The sequence below is a fragment of the Acyrthosiphon pisum genome, chromosome A1 (assembly GCF_005508785.2).
Source record: "Acyrthosiphon pisum isolate AL4f chromosome A1, pea_aphid_22Mar2018_4r6ur, whole genome shotgun sequence".
Classification (NCBI taxonomy): domain Eukaryota; kingdom Metazoa; phylum Arthropoda; class Insecta; order Hemiptera; family Aphididae; genus Acyrthosiphon; species Acyrthosiphon pisum.
This window is the reverse complement of record NC_042494.1, coordinates 97,785,927-97,805,108: the sequence shown is the minus strand read 5'-3', so window position 1 is coordinate 97,805,108 and position 19,182 is coordinate 97,785,927. Positions and strand designations below refer to the sequence as shown.

General features: G+C 28.8%; 1 protein-coding gene across 7 annotated transcripts; it reads right to left on the bottom strand.

Annotated features, from left to right (window-relative positions):
* Positions 1–3,652: 3,652 nt before the first annotated feature.
* On the bottom strand, positions 3,653–19,182 carry LOC100165877. 7 transcript variants are annotated; one of them, XM_001947880.5, is made up of 21 exons: positions 19,080–19,182; positions 18,272–18,482; positions 18,049–18,157; positions 17,736–17,943; positions 17,160–17,227; positions 14,319–15,679; positions 13,473–13,532; positions 12,697–12,813; positions 12,489–12,617; positions 12,209–12,404; positions 11,698–11,795; positions 11,426–11,630; positions 10,524–10,763; positions 10,334–10,455; positions 7,183–7,437; positions 7,004–7,120; positions 6,757–6,944; positions 5,050–6,203; positions 4,576–4,950; positions 4,372–4,516; positions 3,654–3,927 (listed from the first exon to the last, which is right to left on the bottom strand). In XM_001947880.5, exons 6-21 carry the CDS (start codon positions 15,593–15,595, stop codon positions 3,899–3,901), a joined length of 4,707 nt encoding a protein of 1,568 aa, XP_001947915.4. In that variant the 5' UTR covers positions 15,596–15,679; positions 17,160–17,227; positions 17,736–17,943; positions 18,049–18,157; positions 18,272–18,482; positions 19,080–19,182; the 3' UTR covers positions 3,654–3,898. The 7 variants fall into 7 exon arrangements, with proteins under 7 accessions (XP_008188982.2, XP_029343724.1, XP_016664562.1 ...); XM_008190760.3 differs by having other exon boundaries at positions 3,653–3,927; positions 4,576–6,203; positions 17,089–17,227; XM_029487864.1 differs by having other exon boundaries at positions 3,653–3,927; positions 4,576–6,203; positions 17,094–17,227.

Below are 19,182 nucleotides of genomic sequence, written 5' to 3'. Positions count from 1 at the left end.
TATTTTACTTGTTTATTTTTATTTTATCCATCTGTTGTATATTATAACTCTAATGCATGTAACCACAAACCATACGCTAAATAATAAATAGAATAAATGTGTAATAAATAATAATCTTATACCAAATACAAAGTAATTTATATCATACAGACATAAATTGTTTCCTTAAAACGAATACGAGCATACAACTTAATGCTTATGATTAAATAAATTTTTTAAATATTTCCAAAAAGAAAAAAATAAGAAATACTGTTTAATTTTTAAAGATTTGTTAATATTTTAGAAAATAATTGAATCATTTATTTTGAGGGGGCTATTGCAGGTTTTGGGGGAGCAAAGCCCCCAGCCCCCCGCTAGTTGCAATTATGACGACGATACAGTCACATAGTATAATGGAACATAATTTTTAACATATTCGTGAGTATTATTATCTGTAAGTGTTTATTAGTAGACGATAAAACATAATAACTATAACTGAAATGGAATCCTAGTAATTTAAATATATTTAAGATTCTCGTATCTACATATCTACCCTTGGATACGGTATTTATATCTATAGGATCCTATACGATTCTCCTTGGATATCTTATATTTAACTGGTCGTTCCCCCGACTACGGTACAATATATCACAGGGGACTGACCGTTTTCGCTCAGAATTGTTTTTCATACCTATACAATAATGATGTTATATCATTAAATTCAAATTTAACACCATCTATTACAGTGACTCACTTGTAACCTACTGCACAGCAGAACGACATCCACTTGCCCACTTTTTTTTTTTTGAAAATCAACAATTTAAAAATTAAAAACTATGGCATCCAAAACAATTGGGCCAATTGTTGTAGGCAAAACTTCATAAATGAAAATAAGCACGGCCCCTCCCCCATATTTTGATTGCACCACCGTTCTCAGCGTCAACAACTACATGGGTATAAGGTATATGAATTAAAAAAATTAGTTTTTAAAAAAAAGTTGTCCCATAAGGAAGACCCAATCTAAATATTCATAATAATAATAATAATAACAACGCAATGTTCATGATGACTGATAAGTGATGAGGTATGCTGCCTATAACCTATCTATAATAATTAACTATTATAATTTATAAGTTTTCATTAAAAGGTTTTTTTACAGGTTTTCCTTACAACATAATATGACATGTTTCATATGTATATATTATTAATAGGTATTCAATTATATGCATATATTGTGGTTATGCCCAATGAATTCTCATGTTATCGTAAACGTTAATTATTCCGATGGTAATTTGATGACTTTAAAGCCGCGGTCGCACGATGATAGTTAAACGCGATAGTTACTATCATGAGAATATGTGATAGTACTGTCCAACTATCAAATGTGTTCACACGAGCAGTGTATGAAGGTGATAGTGAATTGTGATAGTAGGTGGAAAATTGATTTTAAAATTGTTGAAATTTGTATTCAAGTCACTGACTATTCTTGACTGATGCACAAACACTACGATAGTATGATAGTATAGGTATTCGACTGTCCGCACGATGATAATTACTATCACTATCGTGAAATCTACTCTCACACTATCATGCTCGCATGATAGTACGAGAGTCGCATTCGTGATAGTTTGATAGTCACTATCGATCGGTTCGCACGATGATAGTCTCTTGATAGCAGCTTTCACGATAGAAACTATCGCGTTTAACTATCACCGTGCGTCCGCGGCTTAATTGTTGTTATAACGATTAATTATTTTTTAGATTGTTACTGTCCAAATTGTAGTACTTGATAATAATAAAAAAAATGGTGGAATAATAATATAGGTACATAGTACATACTATAAGTCTATATACGTATTGCTTTCATTTAGCATGGAATGTTTGGCAGGAACTATTATAACAAATAAAACACTAGTTAAATAGTGTGAAAAATAATACATTTGACAAATAAACGGAAATCTGATACGGATATACCATATATACATTACTACATTAGTTGTCTATTTTTATTAAAAAAAATTAAGTTGGGTTTTTTTAGCAAATCTTACTGTAATTTCGACATAACGTTTTATGATAAAGTAAACATTGTAAACTGATCTAAATCCGCATTTTTATAACTCCTTTATAATACAATTTGTGTATCTAAGTATATTGGGCTAAGTGTATTTATAGTGGATATTATTTTTAAAATATTTTTCCAAATTCGTAGGTATTCAAGTGAAATAAATCAGAATAAAATATTAATTTTTAAAGTTAAATACAATAATATTGTACTGGTATGTTTAATATCTATGACCTATGTATATGATATCTGTTATTCAAGATGAATATTAATTTATTGTGTTAAAATATGGTATCACTATTCACTAGGTAGTAGTAGGTACAATATTTAATTATTTAAGACGATATTTGACGTCCCAATTAAGACGAACCAATATTTGTTGTCTCCGTCTCACAAGTGCGTAACAGCAAATTGTACGCTCTGCATCAGTACACGTGTATAGCTCTGTTAGCTTAAAAATTAGAGTGAATTAACCTCTTATAAAATTTAAAGGTAAGATTACCATCTAGGCATTCTCATAGACTTTTTATTATATTTTTATTTTAATTTATATAATTTTATTTTTGAAATTGTAAATTGTTTGTAAGTACATCTTTTCCCCACATATTTACAAATACCAAAATAGCTGATATCTGTCTATATAATTTTTCTACATTTTTTTTTTATTTCGAAAATACATTTGCCTGTGGGTGCCAACGTTCCCCTTTCAATTTTATTTTTCAATATTTTAACCACGATGTAGAGAAGATCTTCTTTACATCGAGATTTTAACTCTATAGTTGATTTTTATATACATGTTTTAATCTAATTAGGTACGGTGACGGGTGCCAGTGGCACCGAAGTTTTTAAAATGGGGTCGGGCAATTTTAAAACTTCCCGGCCTCAATATCTTAATTATTTAATATAGAGGTACCCTGATATACATTTATTCATAATCACGGTTTAAATATACTCATGCTCATAATAAAGTTATGAAGTAAATAAAATATATAGCCGGCCGGCCACATTTTTCAAAAAAGTGTAACGGGCCACGGCCCGACGTCAACATGGACTTCGGCGCCATCTGCTTAATCTTTTTTCAATGAACTATACTCCGGCCCACGAGTCCATACGTAAAAACGCGTCCGTCACTGCGCATCGGCACGTTGCCGAATAGTGGGAATGGCATCATGGTGGGAGAAAACAGACGTCACGTATTACTCATGACAAAATAAATAGGTATGTCAGCAATACTACCGGTTTAGAAACAAATCGCGCACCCACCTTCCGCCCAGCCTTGTACTGTGACGTAAGCATTTCTCCGGTTCTCATTGGTCCACCGCCGTCACTGCCATAAAAGCCGTCGCCGCCGAAGACTCCACCACCACTCCACGCACAGCCAGTTGGAGAAAAGCTTACGTCACAGACATGCGTATCACGAGTTGCTGACATACCTATTTATTTTGTCATGCGTAACATTAAACATCGTGACAAAATATGAATCAACTTGTTACTATAAATTATTCATTTGAACACCTTCATCAAAACATATAAATAAAAATACCAATATAATAATTTAATTATTTTTCATGTACTTCCAAAATATAAAAAACAACATAGTAATTAACAATATGTAAAAAAAAATTTAAACATATAAGTCATGACTGTACATAAAAAAGAAAATATTTATATAATATATTGTACAGAAATATTCATACTTAAATCAACCACATAAAATATCTAATCAGTCTAAAATAAATCAAAATTATGATTAGTTTTTAATACTTAGCATAAAAAGTACAACAACTTTAAACTAAAAATTATTGGCAGTTAAAAAGTGTTATACTAAAACAAAATAGTAAATATTTTCAATGTAATCTACTTCGGTTTGTGGTGATTAGTTTGTTCTGAAAAAAATTATATTTCATTAGTCAAATTAATATAAAAATAATTATATTTGTTAGTGCTTATATAATAATATATTAGATATCTATAAATAATAATGCAGCAAGATTATACAATTTATAATTATCTCATAGTATATAAAAATTTGTTATTTAAAATGTTTAGTTTTTAATAGGGAAAACAAACAGATTTTGGAAATCAAGAAACCAACAGTAACTCTTAAAATTAACATTGGATTTAACCAGTGTTAGCACTCATTTTTGGTCATAGAAGTGTAAACAGGTTTTTAAGATTTGGTTTTAGTCAAGTTTATGATGTAAGACTTAACTATAATTTAACCCAAAATTTAATTATTATAGATTTCCAAAACTTGGTGTTAAACCTTGATTTTAGGTTATTTTTTCGAGTGATTTATAACTGATGTTATAATTTAAAATCATTCATACCACTTGGTTTTCTTTTATACGCTTCTCCAAACCGTGACATATACTTTCTGATATATTCGGCAACTTTATCTTTTGTACTGTCACTTATTTTTAATTTGTCCACTTTTTTTAATTGTAACTCTTTTAACAACACATTTTCATTAATCTGAAAAAATATTTTAGTGTTTTCATAAATAACATTAAAATCAAAAAATATTTAGTTACTTTTTTGGCAAGATATTTAAAATCTTCATCGCTTCTTATACGTCCTTGTTGACAGGTCTTTTTAGCATATGATCCTAAAGTCTTTACTATAACAGTAGCCATTGAATGATAATAGTCAATTATTTTCTTCATTTCTTTTCTGTTATCAGGAATAAGTTTTAATACATCCACAGATAAAGACATCATACTGATAGGTATCTTATGATTTCTTTGACTACGTAATTGCTCTAATTCAGTTGACTTGTCTCGTAAGCTAATGCGCCTATTTCTTGTTGCTTTGAATTTTGCAACAATAGGTGTAATGATTTGATCATTAGTTGTATCGAGACCAGGAATTTGAGAATTATCACCACTTTGAATAGCAGAAGTTGAAGGCTGAAAAATATATTTAGGTTCATTTCGTATTTCAAATGGATAACACTTCATAAGAGGTTTTTGTTTCACAATATTTTGATTCAAATTAATTGGTCTTACTTCTGAGTGTGGCAAATTTGGTGATGTCTCACCTTCTATCCAGAATGTAACTCTTTTTTCTTTAGGTCTTTTTAAATAGTCGTTCACATTCATACTACTATGTCTCTTTAATGCTGATTTTGTTGTATTGACAAGACAATTTTTCAATGCTAAACGATGTATACTACCCTTACGCATTATATTACGTTTTGTAGCTGGTATTTCATCACGGTTCCTTTTTAAACCTTTCAGTTTAATTCCCCATTGTCGTTTCATAACAGCTACAAAACCATTTTTAGTTTTTACATGACCAACTATTTTTTTTAAAACTTTTGGTTTCATATTCTTATACAATTCAATTTCTTTGTCGGTTTCATGATATGTGATAACATTTGAGTTGAGATTTTTTGAAACAAATTTTTTTAGTACTGAGTTTTCATTTTCAGGTTCTAACACCTTTTTTAATAAAGAATTAAATATGGCATTTGCAAATTTATTATTTTTTGATACTTGAATAGTTTTTGGAGTCGGCAATAGATCTTCACTTAATGTGTTAGAAGTCACACCGGTTTCTTCGTTGATGAAAACAATTCTTTTATTTTCATCACAAATAGATTTCAACTTTATATCAGACGAAGGTACCTTTTCAAGTTTTGTATTATAATTTTTTTGTTTCAAGTTCTTAACTGTAATTAATTTTGATGGCTGATTTTTAAAAGAATTACTAATAACTTTAATTCTTGCTAATAAATCTGCACCAGATTGTACAACTCTTGTACAAGATTTCTTGGAATGTTTCATTTCTGTTTCAACAACATTTGTTTTTTTAGGATTATAATGCTTGCGTAAACTGTCATTGATCAAATTAAAGACATTAGTTTCAGCTAATTTAAGTAGATGTTTTGTTGGAGATAGAACAGGTGATTCAATATTTTGATTAACATGTTTATTGTTTGATTTAGCCATATTTTGCAGTTGTGTTTCCAATGGTTGACTAGATGTCAGTGGTGAAGGAGTACAATACAATGTTGGTTGATTAACTACATGACAATCAGAGAAAACTTGAGACTGTGTATAAGAATACTGTGGAAATTGAATAAATGCTTGTTGTACTGCTTGTGGTGGCATGTAATTCTTCAAACAAGGAGTATGTCCACCATAATTGATTATTGAATCTGAAACGGAACATTTTAATAATATTAATGAATAAATAAGCTAAATATAAAACACATATTATATGCACATGCAAATACATGTCTGTATCCCATAATGATTTAATAATTTGTTAATATAGTATATGGTATGTATAATAGACAATGGTATTTTCGGGAATTTTTAATGGTGTGTGGAGGTGGGTTGTGGAACATAATATGTAGAGGGACAAATTATATCAGTGCACAACAAAACAGGCGTGTAAAAACGGTCAATGGGGGGGGGGGGGGGGGTGGTGAGAGGTTAAACCCCATGACCCTCTTCTTCCCACCATGAGTATGCCCATGATAATATAACATAAACTGTTAGGTACAGCGCTGGATGGAATTTTGATCTAATTGGTTGATATCAATCATTTTTTAATGAGGAATGTTTTCATATGGCTCTGTATTTATTGTTCTTAGAATTAAAAATTGAAAATATTTAGAAATATTTGCTGTATTTGCCATTCGACAATAATTTTATTTATTATAGAAATTTAAATAAATATTCAAGTTAGTAATATATTTAAATTACTTTGATCAACATGTGTTGCTTGTGAAGTAGAATCCCATCTTGTTTTTTCACTAATTCCATTATTATTGTTTAATGTTGAATTAAGGAAATTTATTGTCTGATGATGCTGTAAGTAATTTTCATCGGGTTTCTTTTTTACTACTCCGTCAACTTTTTCATACCATTCATCCATCACCTTTTTCCTAAACCTAAATTTGAAAAAATTAGTAATGTCAAAAAAATATGTTGTTACCAAAATATATTTTACATTTTTTGGCGTTCTTTATCCACTTTAAATTTATATTCTTTTCTCAATTTCATACGATCTAAAGATGTAGCATGTTTATTCCGTACTTTATTTACATATTTATTTGAATATCTAAACCTAGTATTAAAACATATTTTAAAACAAAATTATTTTATTTATTCTATTTTATTATTACTTACGTTTTTCGATCCAAACTTGATATGTCCATAGGAGATGGATAACAATCGTCAATAAGTTTACATGAATTTATATCTGTAGTTGGTTTATGTTGATCTATTTTTTTAGGAATTTTAAACACCATTTTCAATACAATCCACTTTTTCCACAAAGCTCTAGATTTTTCTACCAGACTATTTTTTATTTCATTATCATTTGGCAGTAAGTTATCAATTTCTTGACAATGATTTTTAATTTCCGTAACAGCGTACTCTAAACTGAAAAATATTAAAATGAATGTATTATTCCAATTCAGCAAAAGGCAGTTCAATTAACAGTTAAGCTGATAGCATTTTATTGTTCTTCTGATATTTATTTTTGAGTTAAAGTAAAGCTATTACAAAATTGTTTTATTTTCAGGTATAATGTTTTGAAATTATATATTCATATTATACTTTAATAGTCATTCAATTAAATTAATTAAAAAAGTAGTTTAAGAATAGTCATTTTTATTTCTCAACTGTTCTCAAGAATAGAAATCAGAAATTATTTTTATATTTATAACAATTTTTTTTTCACAGTTAAATATTATTAACAAGAAATAAACACAAATTTAAGAAAAGCCAGACAGTATGACACTCCTACACCGTTCTTTCTCTACAAATTAAAGGCAAAACTATGGATGTTTTTAGAAATCAGGTTCATTCATCACTGGAAGACCACCAGGGTCCAGGATTATATCAAGTTTTATACTGACGGATCTCAAACTGAGGTCAGGGACTTTGGAATATTTCAACAATACAATAAAAATGATTAAATTTCCAGATTTCTGTTCAATTTACTAAGCTAAAGCCTATGCAATTTTCTACGCTCTCAAAATAATTAAACAAAGCTCTTATACTAAGCGACTCCCTAAGTGCTTTAAACAAAATCGGTAATATAAACCAACCCAATATCATATCTAGAATAATACAAAATCAGATATATCTCCTTAACTGTAATAATCAAAACGTAACGCTGATATGAATCCTTAGCCATGATGGAATTCTTGGTAACGATACAGCTGACATCTACGCCAAAAGAACCATAAATTCAACTGAAGCCACCTTAGCCCAAATATGTTATTAAATGGCATACCTGACATTACAACAGTGGCAAGAACGTTAGGCATCCGCATCCCTACATACAAAACTCAATGAAACAAAACTTTCAATAATCCATGGTCCAACATCTTTCACTAATAGACGTCACAATATCATAATCAACAGGCTAAGAATAGGACATACTTGGCTAACTAACATCTATCATATAAGTTAAGTGACTCAACCGAATCAATGTTCAACTTGTGGGGAAGTTCTAACAGTCAAACATATTATCATACATCACTGTTGTAACTATACAGCAACCAGAACTAGTTTAAATATACCCAAACACCTATACAAAACATTGGACCTTTTCCAAGAAAAAACCAACAAAATTATATAATTCTATCTAATTCTTCTACTCTATTTATTATTTTTTTCCATCTTCTTGCATATACTTAACACATTTTCTATTGTAAGATTCACACTGTCAATGTAAATGTATATATTAGTGTTTTTTATATTAAAAGCCAATAACCTTAGTAGTTACGGCTCAAAAAGAAATCTTATTTATTTTTTCATATTTACAGAGAATTAATGCATTTCTCATACTTTGTAGAAAATATACAAAACGACAGCCAACAGTCCAACATAAATCAAAATATACTACAAATATTGCAGTGTCATTATTATAAAATATACATATATCTTTAACTATCTTCAACTATCATATATCTTTGCAAATTTCACTAAGTATTTAAATTAATTGCAGATTAAACTATGAGGTGTTATTAAAATTATCGCATATTTGATATGGTCCAAGCCTTCAAAAATTATAAATATTTATTTGTGACATAATGAACAACAAATTAAATATTTTTTTTGTCCTTTAAAAAATGCATGATAGGATTTGAAATTTATGAAAACCTGAATGACATTAATCAATTCCCTCAAGAGTTCTCAAATATTTAGTGACATCAAAAAGTTTTCCATACAATTTACTTAGTTCAAAGAATTTTAGGAAACCATGAATTTAATTATTTATCCAGACACCTTTTTATTTGAAAAAGTTAACTTGAAAGTGTTAAATAGCTTAATATTGATGATTTTGGATATTTGAAATGCTTCTTGTAGATATTTATTTGAGTACTATAAAAAACAAATATTTGTTTTACAATGAGGCAAATTGGAAAACTTTAAGCATGATGGAACAGTTATCAGTTTGGTTGGAAATAAAGAAAACAAGACAGAGTGGAATACTATTCCAGAAAATTATTTTACTTTAAATGAAGTAGAAATGGTGATTGTATAAATATTTTTATCGATTTCTCTTTGCAAGTCACTCTTGTTGGAAATTAATTATATCAAATCTGAGTTACAAAATCAACCAAACGGAAGAATGCAGTACTACTTTATGTCAAGTTACTAACATACAGGGGCATGCCTAAGGGGGTTTCGAATGTTCAAACCCCCCCCCCCCCACCGAAAAATAAAAATAATTATTAATAAAAGTTATACAGAATATAATACATATGTGGAACTTGATTAGGCTAGGTTCACATGGACGGAGTGTCTTTGCATCGCTATCATGAAACATGCTGATTGTTTCCTGTCATGTGAGCGATATAGCCATATAAGTATAGGAAAACCATATACATATAAATATGCGCGATTGACCGGAGCACGTGTACGATAACACATCGGCTTTTTGATTTGAAAAACTATAAACATCTAAAATTAACAATATAAACAAGATGTTTTAGAATGGACTATACTCTTTTCAAAATGAGAACACACAGAGTGGCATATGAAAACCAGTCAAAACTCGCACAACATCCCTCTCACTCTCGATAGTTTCAGCCGCAATTACTAATTTTAAGGTAGGGGCGTATTGTTCCGCCTCTGATAATGATGCACAATGCGGTCCGTTATCATTTGAAAAAGAGTATAGTTTCTATTCGTTCTACCCAATAAATGTAAAAAAAACATCATAACAAATACATTTCTCACATCATATTCTAAAAAGTGAAATATTATTAAATGCAAAAAAAATCTCCCAAATTAATTAAATCTAATATATAAGTTTTGAAACCTTTCGATTTTAGTTTTGACGTCTTGTGGTATTTTTGCCCATTCAGCAACAACATCTAGTACTTTAGATTTAGTAATTGTATTTCTATTTGTGATTGGTAACTCTGCTAAGATTTCTAAAATCTGCAAGTTTTTAAAAACAATTTTGAAATTGGAAAAATATTAATAATTATTAGAATAAGTAAATTTACCATTAATTTAAATGATTCATTTTCATTTGAAGTCATCCAGTTATGAATAATACTAAGTCCACTGAAATCCATAAATAGTCTTTTGTTCATATCATGTTCTCTTATAAATGTTAAAACATGTAATCGACTGACGCTGTCTGTAATGTGTACCATAAGTCTATTCAAATTCAATGTTGCCATTTCTTGATCAGCTTTTAATCCAGTTTTTAATTTGGCAATTTCTGTTAATTGTCTGCCCAACTATTACAAATTTAGTTAATATACATATTACTAAAATAAAAAACATTTATGCAGATACATTTAAATGTAAGGAAATTGCTAGTAGTATAATTATATCAGTTGAAAAATTGTATAGCCATAGCAGCTGCTAGTGGCAAGTATTTTTGCAAGTTTCGGTTTTAAATTTCTTAGGGACATATAATAAATTAATAAACATTATTAACTCTTAATTACCCAGATTTTTAGCTTAGCTGTTACAAGTTACTCCTAACTCTTCCAGTTCCTCAGATAATCTACAAGATTCGAGCATGTTTCTTGAATCGCAAATATGTAAAATCATATTTAAGGAGTACCTTGTCAGAAAATGTATTAAAAACTTAAATGATTAATTAACTATGGCTATATAACTTATGACAATATAACTGAAATGACGCCACTGTGACTATGACAGCTCAACAATTAATACTGAAATACTTATGGGGGAAGCTTCACTTTGGTTTATTTTTGTCATATAAAATATAAACGATAAAGCAATGAAAGTATATTTACTTCTATGTAACGTGGTTTAAGAAGAGTAAAAAAATCAAAACCCTCTGCACCTCTTTCAAAAAAGCTGAGCACATCACTGGACAGTAAATACATAAGAAATTAGATAGTTTTGTATGCTTAATAATAAATAATACCTCTCTCAATTTATTTTCATCATTATAAGTTGTCCTATTTTCCAAATTTCTTTTTTTTCGATCTTTTTTCTCAGGTTTTGACACAAAAACATTTTCATTAGCACTTTCACTATCCTCAGAACTGTTTTGGTCAGCAATTTGAGATGATTTATTGATGTATCCACGACATTTTGATGAACCACAATAACAAATTTGAGCACCATCTCTGAAAATGTAAAATATTTTTTAGAATAAATATAAATATATAAGATTTATATATATAATAATTTTACCCAAATATTTGAAAACTATAATCAAATGTAATTTCTTCGCCTTTTTCAATATGCCGAGTGCTAAAGAAACCAATACGAGATTGACCCAATACATGCCACTAAAATCAAAATTTGTATTTTTAAATTAATGGCAAAAATTTACTGTCTGTAGTTGGCACAAATTATAGATGTATACATACATATGATCTAGTTCTAATATTTGAAAATATAATTGAAAATACAAAAATAAAAGTTAAATTATCAAAATAACAAACTACACATAAATTGCAATGTGTAAAAGAGATTTAATTGATGTTTAAGTGTTGGAAATTTCTTATTTTTTTTACTATATTTATAATCTTGTTAAAAGTGGGGCTAAAAGAAAATGAAATCATGGGTAATAAATATTTATTAATCTAACAAATGTACAAAACTAATGAAAAATATTTCCACAAATAATACAAACATTACAGTTCAAACATTCAAAATTAAAATATCAGAATTGAAAAATTGGTTTGAGTTAAAAACTTACTTTTTCACCAACTGAATTTGGATCACAGCTATGATTAATAAACCTAGTCACATTTCCTTTTGAAGTGGAATCGATAATTTCATCCGGATTTAATTGAACCATATAATTTAGATTTTTATATTCTTTTTTTGTTAGGCGATTACACATTTCGTTATAATCAATAACTTCACCAACATATTCACTAATTAGAGCACCTCTATAAAAAGATAAAATGTATATGTTAGTTTATTATATAAAAAATTAAATTCTATTAAAATAAAAAATAATAATTTTTGTATACTTGGGAATATCTTCAACAGCACAAATTCCATAACCTTTATTGTCAGTTTTAATAATGTTAGTTTTCTTGAATTGTTTATTTTGAAATTGTTTATTAGTACAATATCTTTTAAGAGAACAACCCAAACCACTAAAAAAAAATGTAAAACATAAAAATGTTTTATATAATATGTAAAGAAAAAATAAAGAATGATTAATTGAATTATTACCATTCAACTTTAAGCAGTCGATTGAGACATCTATCATCACAACCTGTATTTCCTTCAATTATATCTTCTTTAGATAATGTACACTCACAATAATCGTTTATGTCCCCAGATATTATCCTATGAATATAATATACCATAATTTAAAAATAGTTATCAAATAGTTAAATACCAGAATGTGTTGTATCTGTCTTACTAATGTATAACATAGCTAATTTTATGTTCAGAATAATCTACTTTACTCTGTTCATTTTCATGTTAGGGTAAGTTGATCTATCATCAAATAACACTATGCTGCGACCCACGAGAGAGTATCCCGTCGCCCGACGAAAACATGTCCAATTCAGCGCATTCCCCACTACTCGGCATTGTCGATAGCTGTTCGGCAGTGCTCAACGCTATACAGCGTATAGCGGTCGTGGAAATAGTGGAGGAAATGGGGCCTCGGAACGGTCTCCGCCATCAGTATAGTATAAAACAGGCTCCACGATAGTATTTTTTATATTTTTATTTTAAAGCAAGTTATGAGCATTTTAAAAGTTTATAAATGCTCACAACTTGTTTTAAAATTGATTATCAAAAAAACTACAAAAGGCTCTCTTATCTTTAAATTTGATAGTAGATAAATTTACTTTAATAAGTAATTTATATAGTTAAAAGGATTATTATGAATGTTAATTTGCTATAATGAGTGTTGGTAAGATGGAGACAACGCATAATGGTATAAACATCCTCTTTAATAATAATTTAATAAATAAATATAAATTGAGTTATTGTACCGTTGTTTTAGCTTACGTAACCCAGGAATTTCAGAAGGTGGATAGGATTTCAAAGTCTGCCTGAAAAAGAAAAATAATATTAAGTGATGAGTAAGGTATCTTTGTTAAAAATAAATGGTAAACATTTCAATGAGATGATTCTAAGCAGGTCTTGGTTTACTTTAAAATAGTCAATATTTTTTTAGTAATCCATTTACTATTCAAAATGTTTTTTTTTTGTTATTTTTAGAAAAAATTCTGAGAAAATTGAAAAATGATTGCCTTTAAGCAGACCCACTATAAAGATTCAATATCTAATCTAGAGAAATGATACATTTTGTGCATTTACATTATATATTATTATTGTACAACAAATAGTTTTTCTTACAACTTCTTAACTCTTATCTACAATGAATTAATAAAATATCACTTCATATTGCATTAAAAGGTAACAGTTCAATGATTATTCAGAACAAAGATAAAGTAAAAAGAAAATTAATTAATAAAAACAAATATATCTGTATAAAATCAAATGATATTATAACAATACCATTAAATAGATTTTATAATACTTTAATATGTTCACTGCGTACAATGACATTGGCATCATTTAACATCGTTCACAAATGCTAAATGACCCAAATTGGCATAATGTTGTTCAATGTACTAAAACATTAACACTATTATAATTATGATTAAACCATTTGCTTTTGGTCATAATATAAGAATTATTTCATACGTATATGTAAGTCATACTTAGATAATATTCTACATTTTTAAGATTTCTTTTTATAATATAAACAAATATGACATGCAGCGAAAGTGTTTTTTAATTTTTAATTATTATTATAATTGTGTATTTCTTACCTATTAGGTCTGTATACATTTTCATCAACTAATGTAAAATTGGTAGCTTTTAATTTTTCATCAAATTCTATATCATTAATTCTTGCTTCAAGTAGTTGATTTTTGTGTTCTTTGTAAATTTCATCACCTACCCTATTATAATTAATTTCTGGAACTTTCATATCATCAAGTATTTCTATATAATTATTTTTAGGTTTAATTCTTTTTGACTGTCGTCTTTTTTTTTTTGGAGATTTTTTTTCAGGTTTTTGTAATTTAAAACCATCAATCACAGAATCTTTTAATTGATTTAAATCATCATAACTTTTACTGCGTTTAAATGAATAATATGTTTTTTTCAATATAGAATCACAACTTTTGGAACGAATTTCTCTAAGATTATAGATAGGATTACATTTCAAATTTTTCGATTTAAATAAAAACGATTTAGGTACCTCCAAATCAGTATTTTGATATTTTTCATTGTAGTGCTTTCCATCCATATTTAACTCATGGGATTGCTTAAGCTTATTTTCTGAAGATACTTCAATATTTAATATTTTATTACTTAAACCATCAAAATCTCTACGGTTTAAATTACAGACATTTATACAATATGATTGTTGGGAAGTATTTTTATTTATTGTATTCTCTTTTTGAGTTAATTTTTTATCTTCACTTAATTGCATCTTATTCAAATTTAAATATTTGATAGCATTAGAAAGATTATAATAGTCATCTTTTTCTAATAACCTAATATTATCCTTTAAATCTTTTGTAAATGAGAATTTGAATTTCCATGGTACAGAGGCTCGACGAATAGGTTTTGATGGTAATTTATCAATATTTTCGCTTATATTATTAACACTCTTTGATTGAAAAAATGAAATAGTGTTCCAGTCCACTGAAGTATTTCTTTTAATAAAAGATTCTTGTGAAATATTGTATTTAAATTTGTCTTCCTGATCATTGTCAGACATATTAGACAATTGTTTCTCTTTATGTTCTTTTGCAATAACATTTTTGGAAGAGATTTTTTGTTTTTTCTGATTTGATTGTCTATAGTTTGTTCTGTTATTGCTATTCCTACGAGATTTTCTTAATTCCAAAGAGTTAAATTCAGAACTATAATCTGTACTATCATTTGAATCACTTAATGAAACATCTGTAACAGTATCAGACATATCTAATGAAGACTGTGACTCTTCCATCATCATTTCTATCTGACAAGATTGAGTCCAGCGAGATTTGACTTTTACAGGCTTTTGACAATCCACTGGAGGACTACTAGAAGACATTTTAAGTTGAATTTATCTACAAATAAATGTATTTTTTTGTTTTGTTTTGAAATTGGTTGTTTGATTTTGTAATGAATTGTCCATCTGTTAAAAAAAAAATTTTATATTTTACAAGATAAAATATAAATATATTATAAAAGAATAATAATGTTAGGCTTTTTGATGATTAAAAACGGTTGACTTTTCTATTATTTTAAATAACAAAAAAAAATTTGGATACTGGCTACCCTATTCCAGGTTAAGAGTGAACAGCGTGGAGACTAAGCCGCCGAATATCATTAACCCCCTAAGTGTTATTATAGCTTATAATCGTCAGTGACTGTTTTCGATCAATGTTACACTGATAATTTTTGCTGCTACCATAAATACTCCGGTGAGAGGAATTGAGAACCATGGACAATTCTGAAAACTTTGAATAAATTATAAGCTGACGATAATTTATTATTGCAGACTAGTTATACAATTACAACTTGGCGTTAGCTAATGAAAAACCATTAAATTATTAGAGCCTACTGACTCATATACTAGATTTGATCACTTTTATACTATGCAATTAAATTACGTACAAGGGAAATATCTAGAATAAAATTGTATGACATGTCAGCATCAAACACAAAAATAAAAAGACCCTTAATGCTATAACTATTTTTATAAGTTATTACTACACTCTGGGCCATGAGAGAATGCACCCGGCGGCAGACCAAAACTCGTCATTTTACCGGCCAGATAGCCACCCGTCGGTGTGCGCCGGTTTCGGCAGCAGGTGTGTACCATACACCAGTGGCCGCATGGATGGGGAAATGTGGCCTCGAGACGATGAAGCGCCGTCATTTGGATGTGTGTGCAGGATGCATTCTCTTTTTGCCTAGAGTATACTAATATAGCAATAATTACATGCAATTAATGTGGTTAAGCTATAGGGGACCTTAAGTTTAAATGCTATGATCTGCTGAGGTTTTTCTATTTTTATTTTTATTGATGGATTAAATATAAGAATATTATATTCAAATGACTAATGTTTGTGACACCTAACCTAATCTTAACTCTTAAGAGGACGCTACACCTGCGCGACATAGCAAATTGTCGTTCACTATTTTCAATAGTGTGCTATTGGTTTTGATACTAGAGTGAAAAGATCAATTATCAAACTTATAGGTAAGAACATTATCTGGGTCTTAGCGTGGGCGATATTTTAATATTTTAATTTTCAAGCGAGATACGAGCATTTTTAATTTTTGATATTTCACATACTTTTATTTCTCTCGAAAATGAAAATATCGAAAAATCGCCCATGCTAAGACCCAGATAATGTTCATACCTAAAAGTTTGATAATAGGTATCAAAACTAAAAGCTCACTATTGAGAATAGTGAACGACAATTTGCTATGTTGTGTGTGTGTAAGACAGACAACACAAGCGGGTGTAGCGTCCTCTTAAGGTAAAACCTAACAAACATTTCATACAATTGTCTTTGGTGTGATATCAAAACTTACTTAACTCTAATAATAATATTGTAATGTAAATGAAGCAGATAAATAAAACACAAAATAGAATTTTATCTCACAATTAAAAGATCCATTCTATGTCCACATTGTGGGTATGAATGTGAACAACAATTGATAAAGGCTGATTCTGAAAGAAAACATATCACAATTAGTAAGTTAGGATTCGATCAGTTTATTTAACACAACATTAGTCGCGCCAGTATATATTACGTCATTAGTCTCATGGCAGTCGTTTGGACCATACATTATTTTTCAATAAGAAAAACCTTGCATACCTTTTATTTAATAATATCAAAACAAATAATTATTTCAAACAATTTTTACAATTTATATAATAGTTATAAAAAGTTATTCTTTCTACATCAAATGGATAATGTTTAAAAAAAATAGGAATGTACAAATTATATGGAGACTCGTGGCACGTAATTGAAGTTTTCAAAAAACCCTTGGCAGGCCAAGTTGTTAAATTTATTTAAAATATTATTATAGTATTTTTAATAATATTTGTAAAAGGTATATTGAGTATCAATGATTTAAATGTAAAATGTATGTTTTATTCAAGATGTAAAAAAGTGCGATCATTTTGACCATAGCGCAACTAATGACGGGTTAATAGAATATTACCAAATACTCACAAACAATTATGTCTAACGTAGTAACGTATCCACATCTTATTAGTGTAGGAGACATCAAAGAAATAGAAATAATATAATACCACTCGATTAATCAAGCATTCCCTTTCGAAATTCAAATGAACTACGAAAAATATGGACAATAGCCAATAGGGAAAACCGAGAACGGCTTACGGGTTAAACAGAAAAAGCTTCTATCCGACGTTCAACACTATGCGATATTGCGATCGCGGAAAAGAAAGAGGACACTTATCAGTAATCACAGAAATGATTAATCATATTATTGTAGAATAGATAATATATTATCTATGATTACCACATATTGAGTATACCGGCATCAGAAGTCCAATCTTTTTTAAGTTTAATCTTTTTTTTGTGGTAGAAGTCTGTGACTGGCATACAAAATATTATGTTTTGATTTTTTTCTGGAATAACGTAAATAAAGCTTAACAATATATTGTTAAAATATTTTTAAATATTTTTAAAATACGTTTACATGATACGAGTTGAGGCGTTCTTAGATAATAATAACAATTTACCCTACATGTGGCGACACTGAAATACAATTTTCCCCGCATGGAGTGTTGAGTGTTAATTTTTGAAGTATCAGTTCTTGAGTCACAATCATGGTTTAAGCACGATTAAAGATATACAGGACTGTAAACGATACGGTTGGAGGGTGTGAGAGGTAAATCCTCCTTAATGAACGGAGTAAGGGGGGCTTCGAGTTCTTGTCAACACTTGCGCTATCTAGGTATTCAAAACGAGAAATTAATAAATCGGTATGCTAATCAACAAGGAGCTTAATTTCCCGCCTTTTTCATGATTCATAAAATATATTATTATACATATTTTATACCACGGATATAGATACTAGTATCTATAGCCGTGATTTATACCCACAAATATGTATAATAACTAGATACCCGACTTCTTCTTATCAATGACGCTGGCAGCCATTTACAACTAGGGCAAAATAGTATTATCAGTATATATGTATATATAAGTAAATATGTATATGAATAAATGTAAACATTGCCAAAGTTGCAAATGGCGTCGGGCATCATAATTTAATAATGTTGTTGTATATGGAGTCGGGTATCTAGTTATTATACATATCTGTGTTTATACCTACCTAACATAGTATAATTATAATTCATAATAATTGTGTCTGTTTGATCTTGACTTTGGTGACCTGACTTTTTTAAGAAAGATTCATTCTGAATAGTTTTATAATTTTAATTTAATTTGTTTATCTTAAAATACACACAATTATGGTGAGGTGTTGTGTAATAAATTGTGTTTCACATAATGAAAAAAATAAAAAAATTTCATTATTTACTTTACCAAAAATCCAAATATTCGCAAAGAATGGATCAACATTCTATCTGAAGTTAATGGTAAAGATATATTATCAACGTCACGAGTCTGCGAGTTACATTTCAATCCA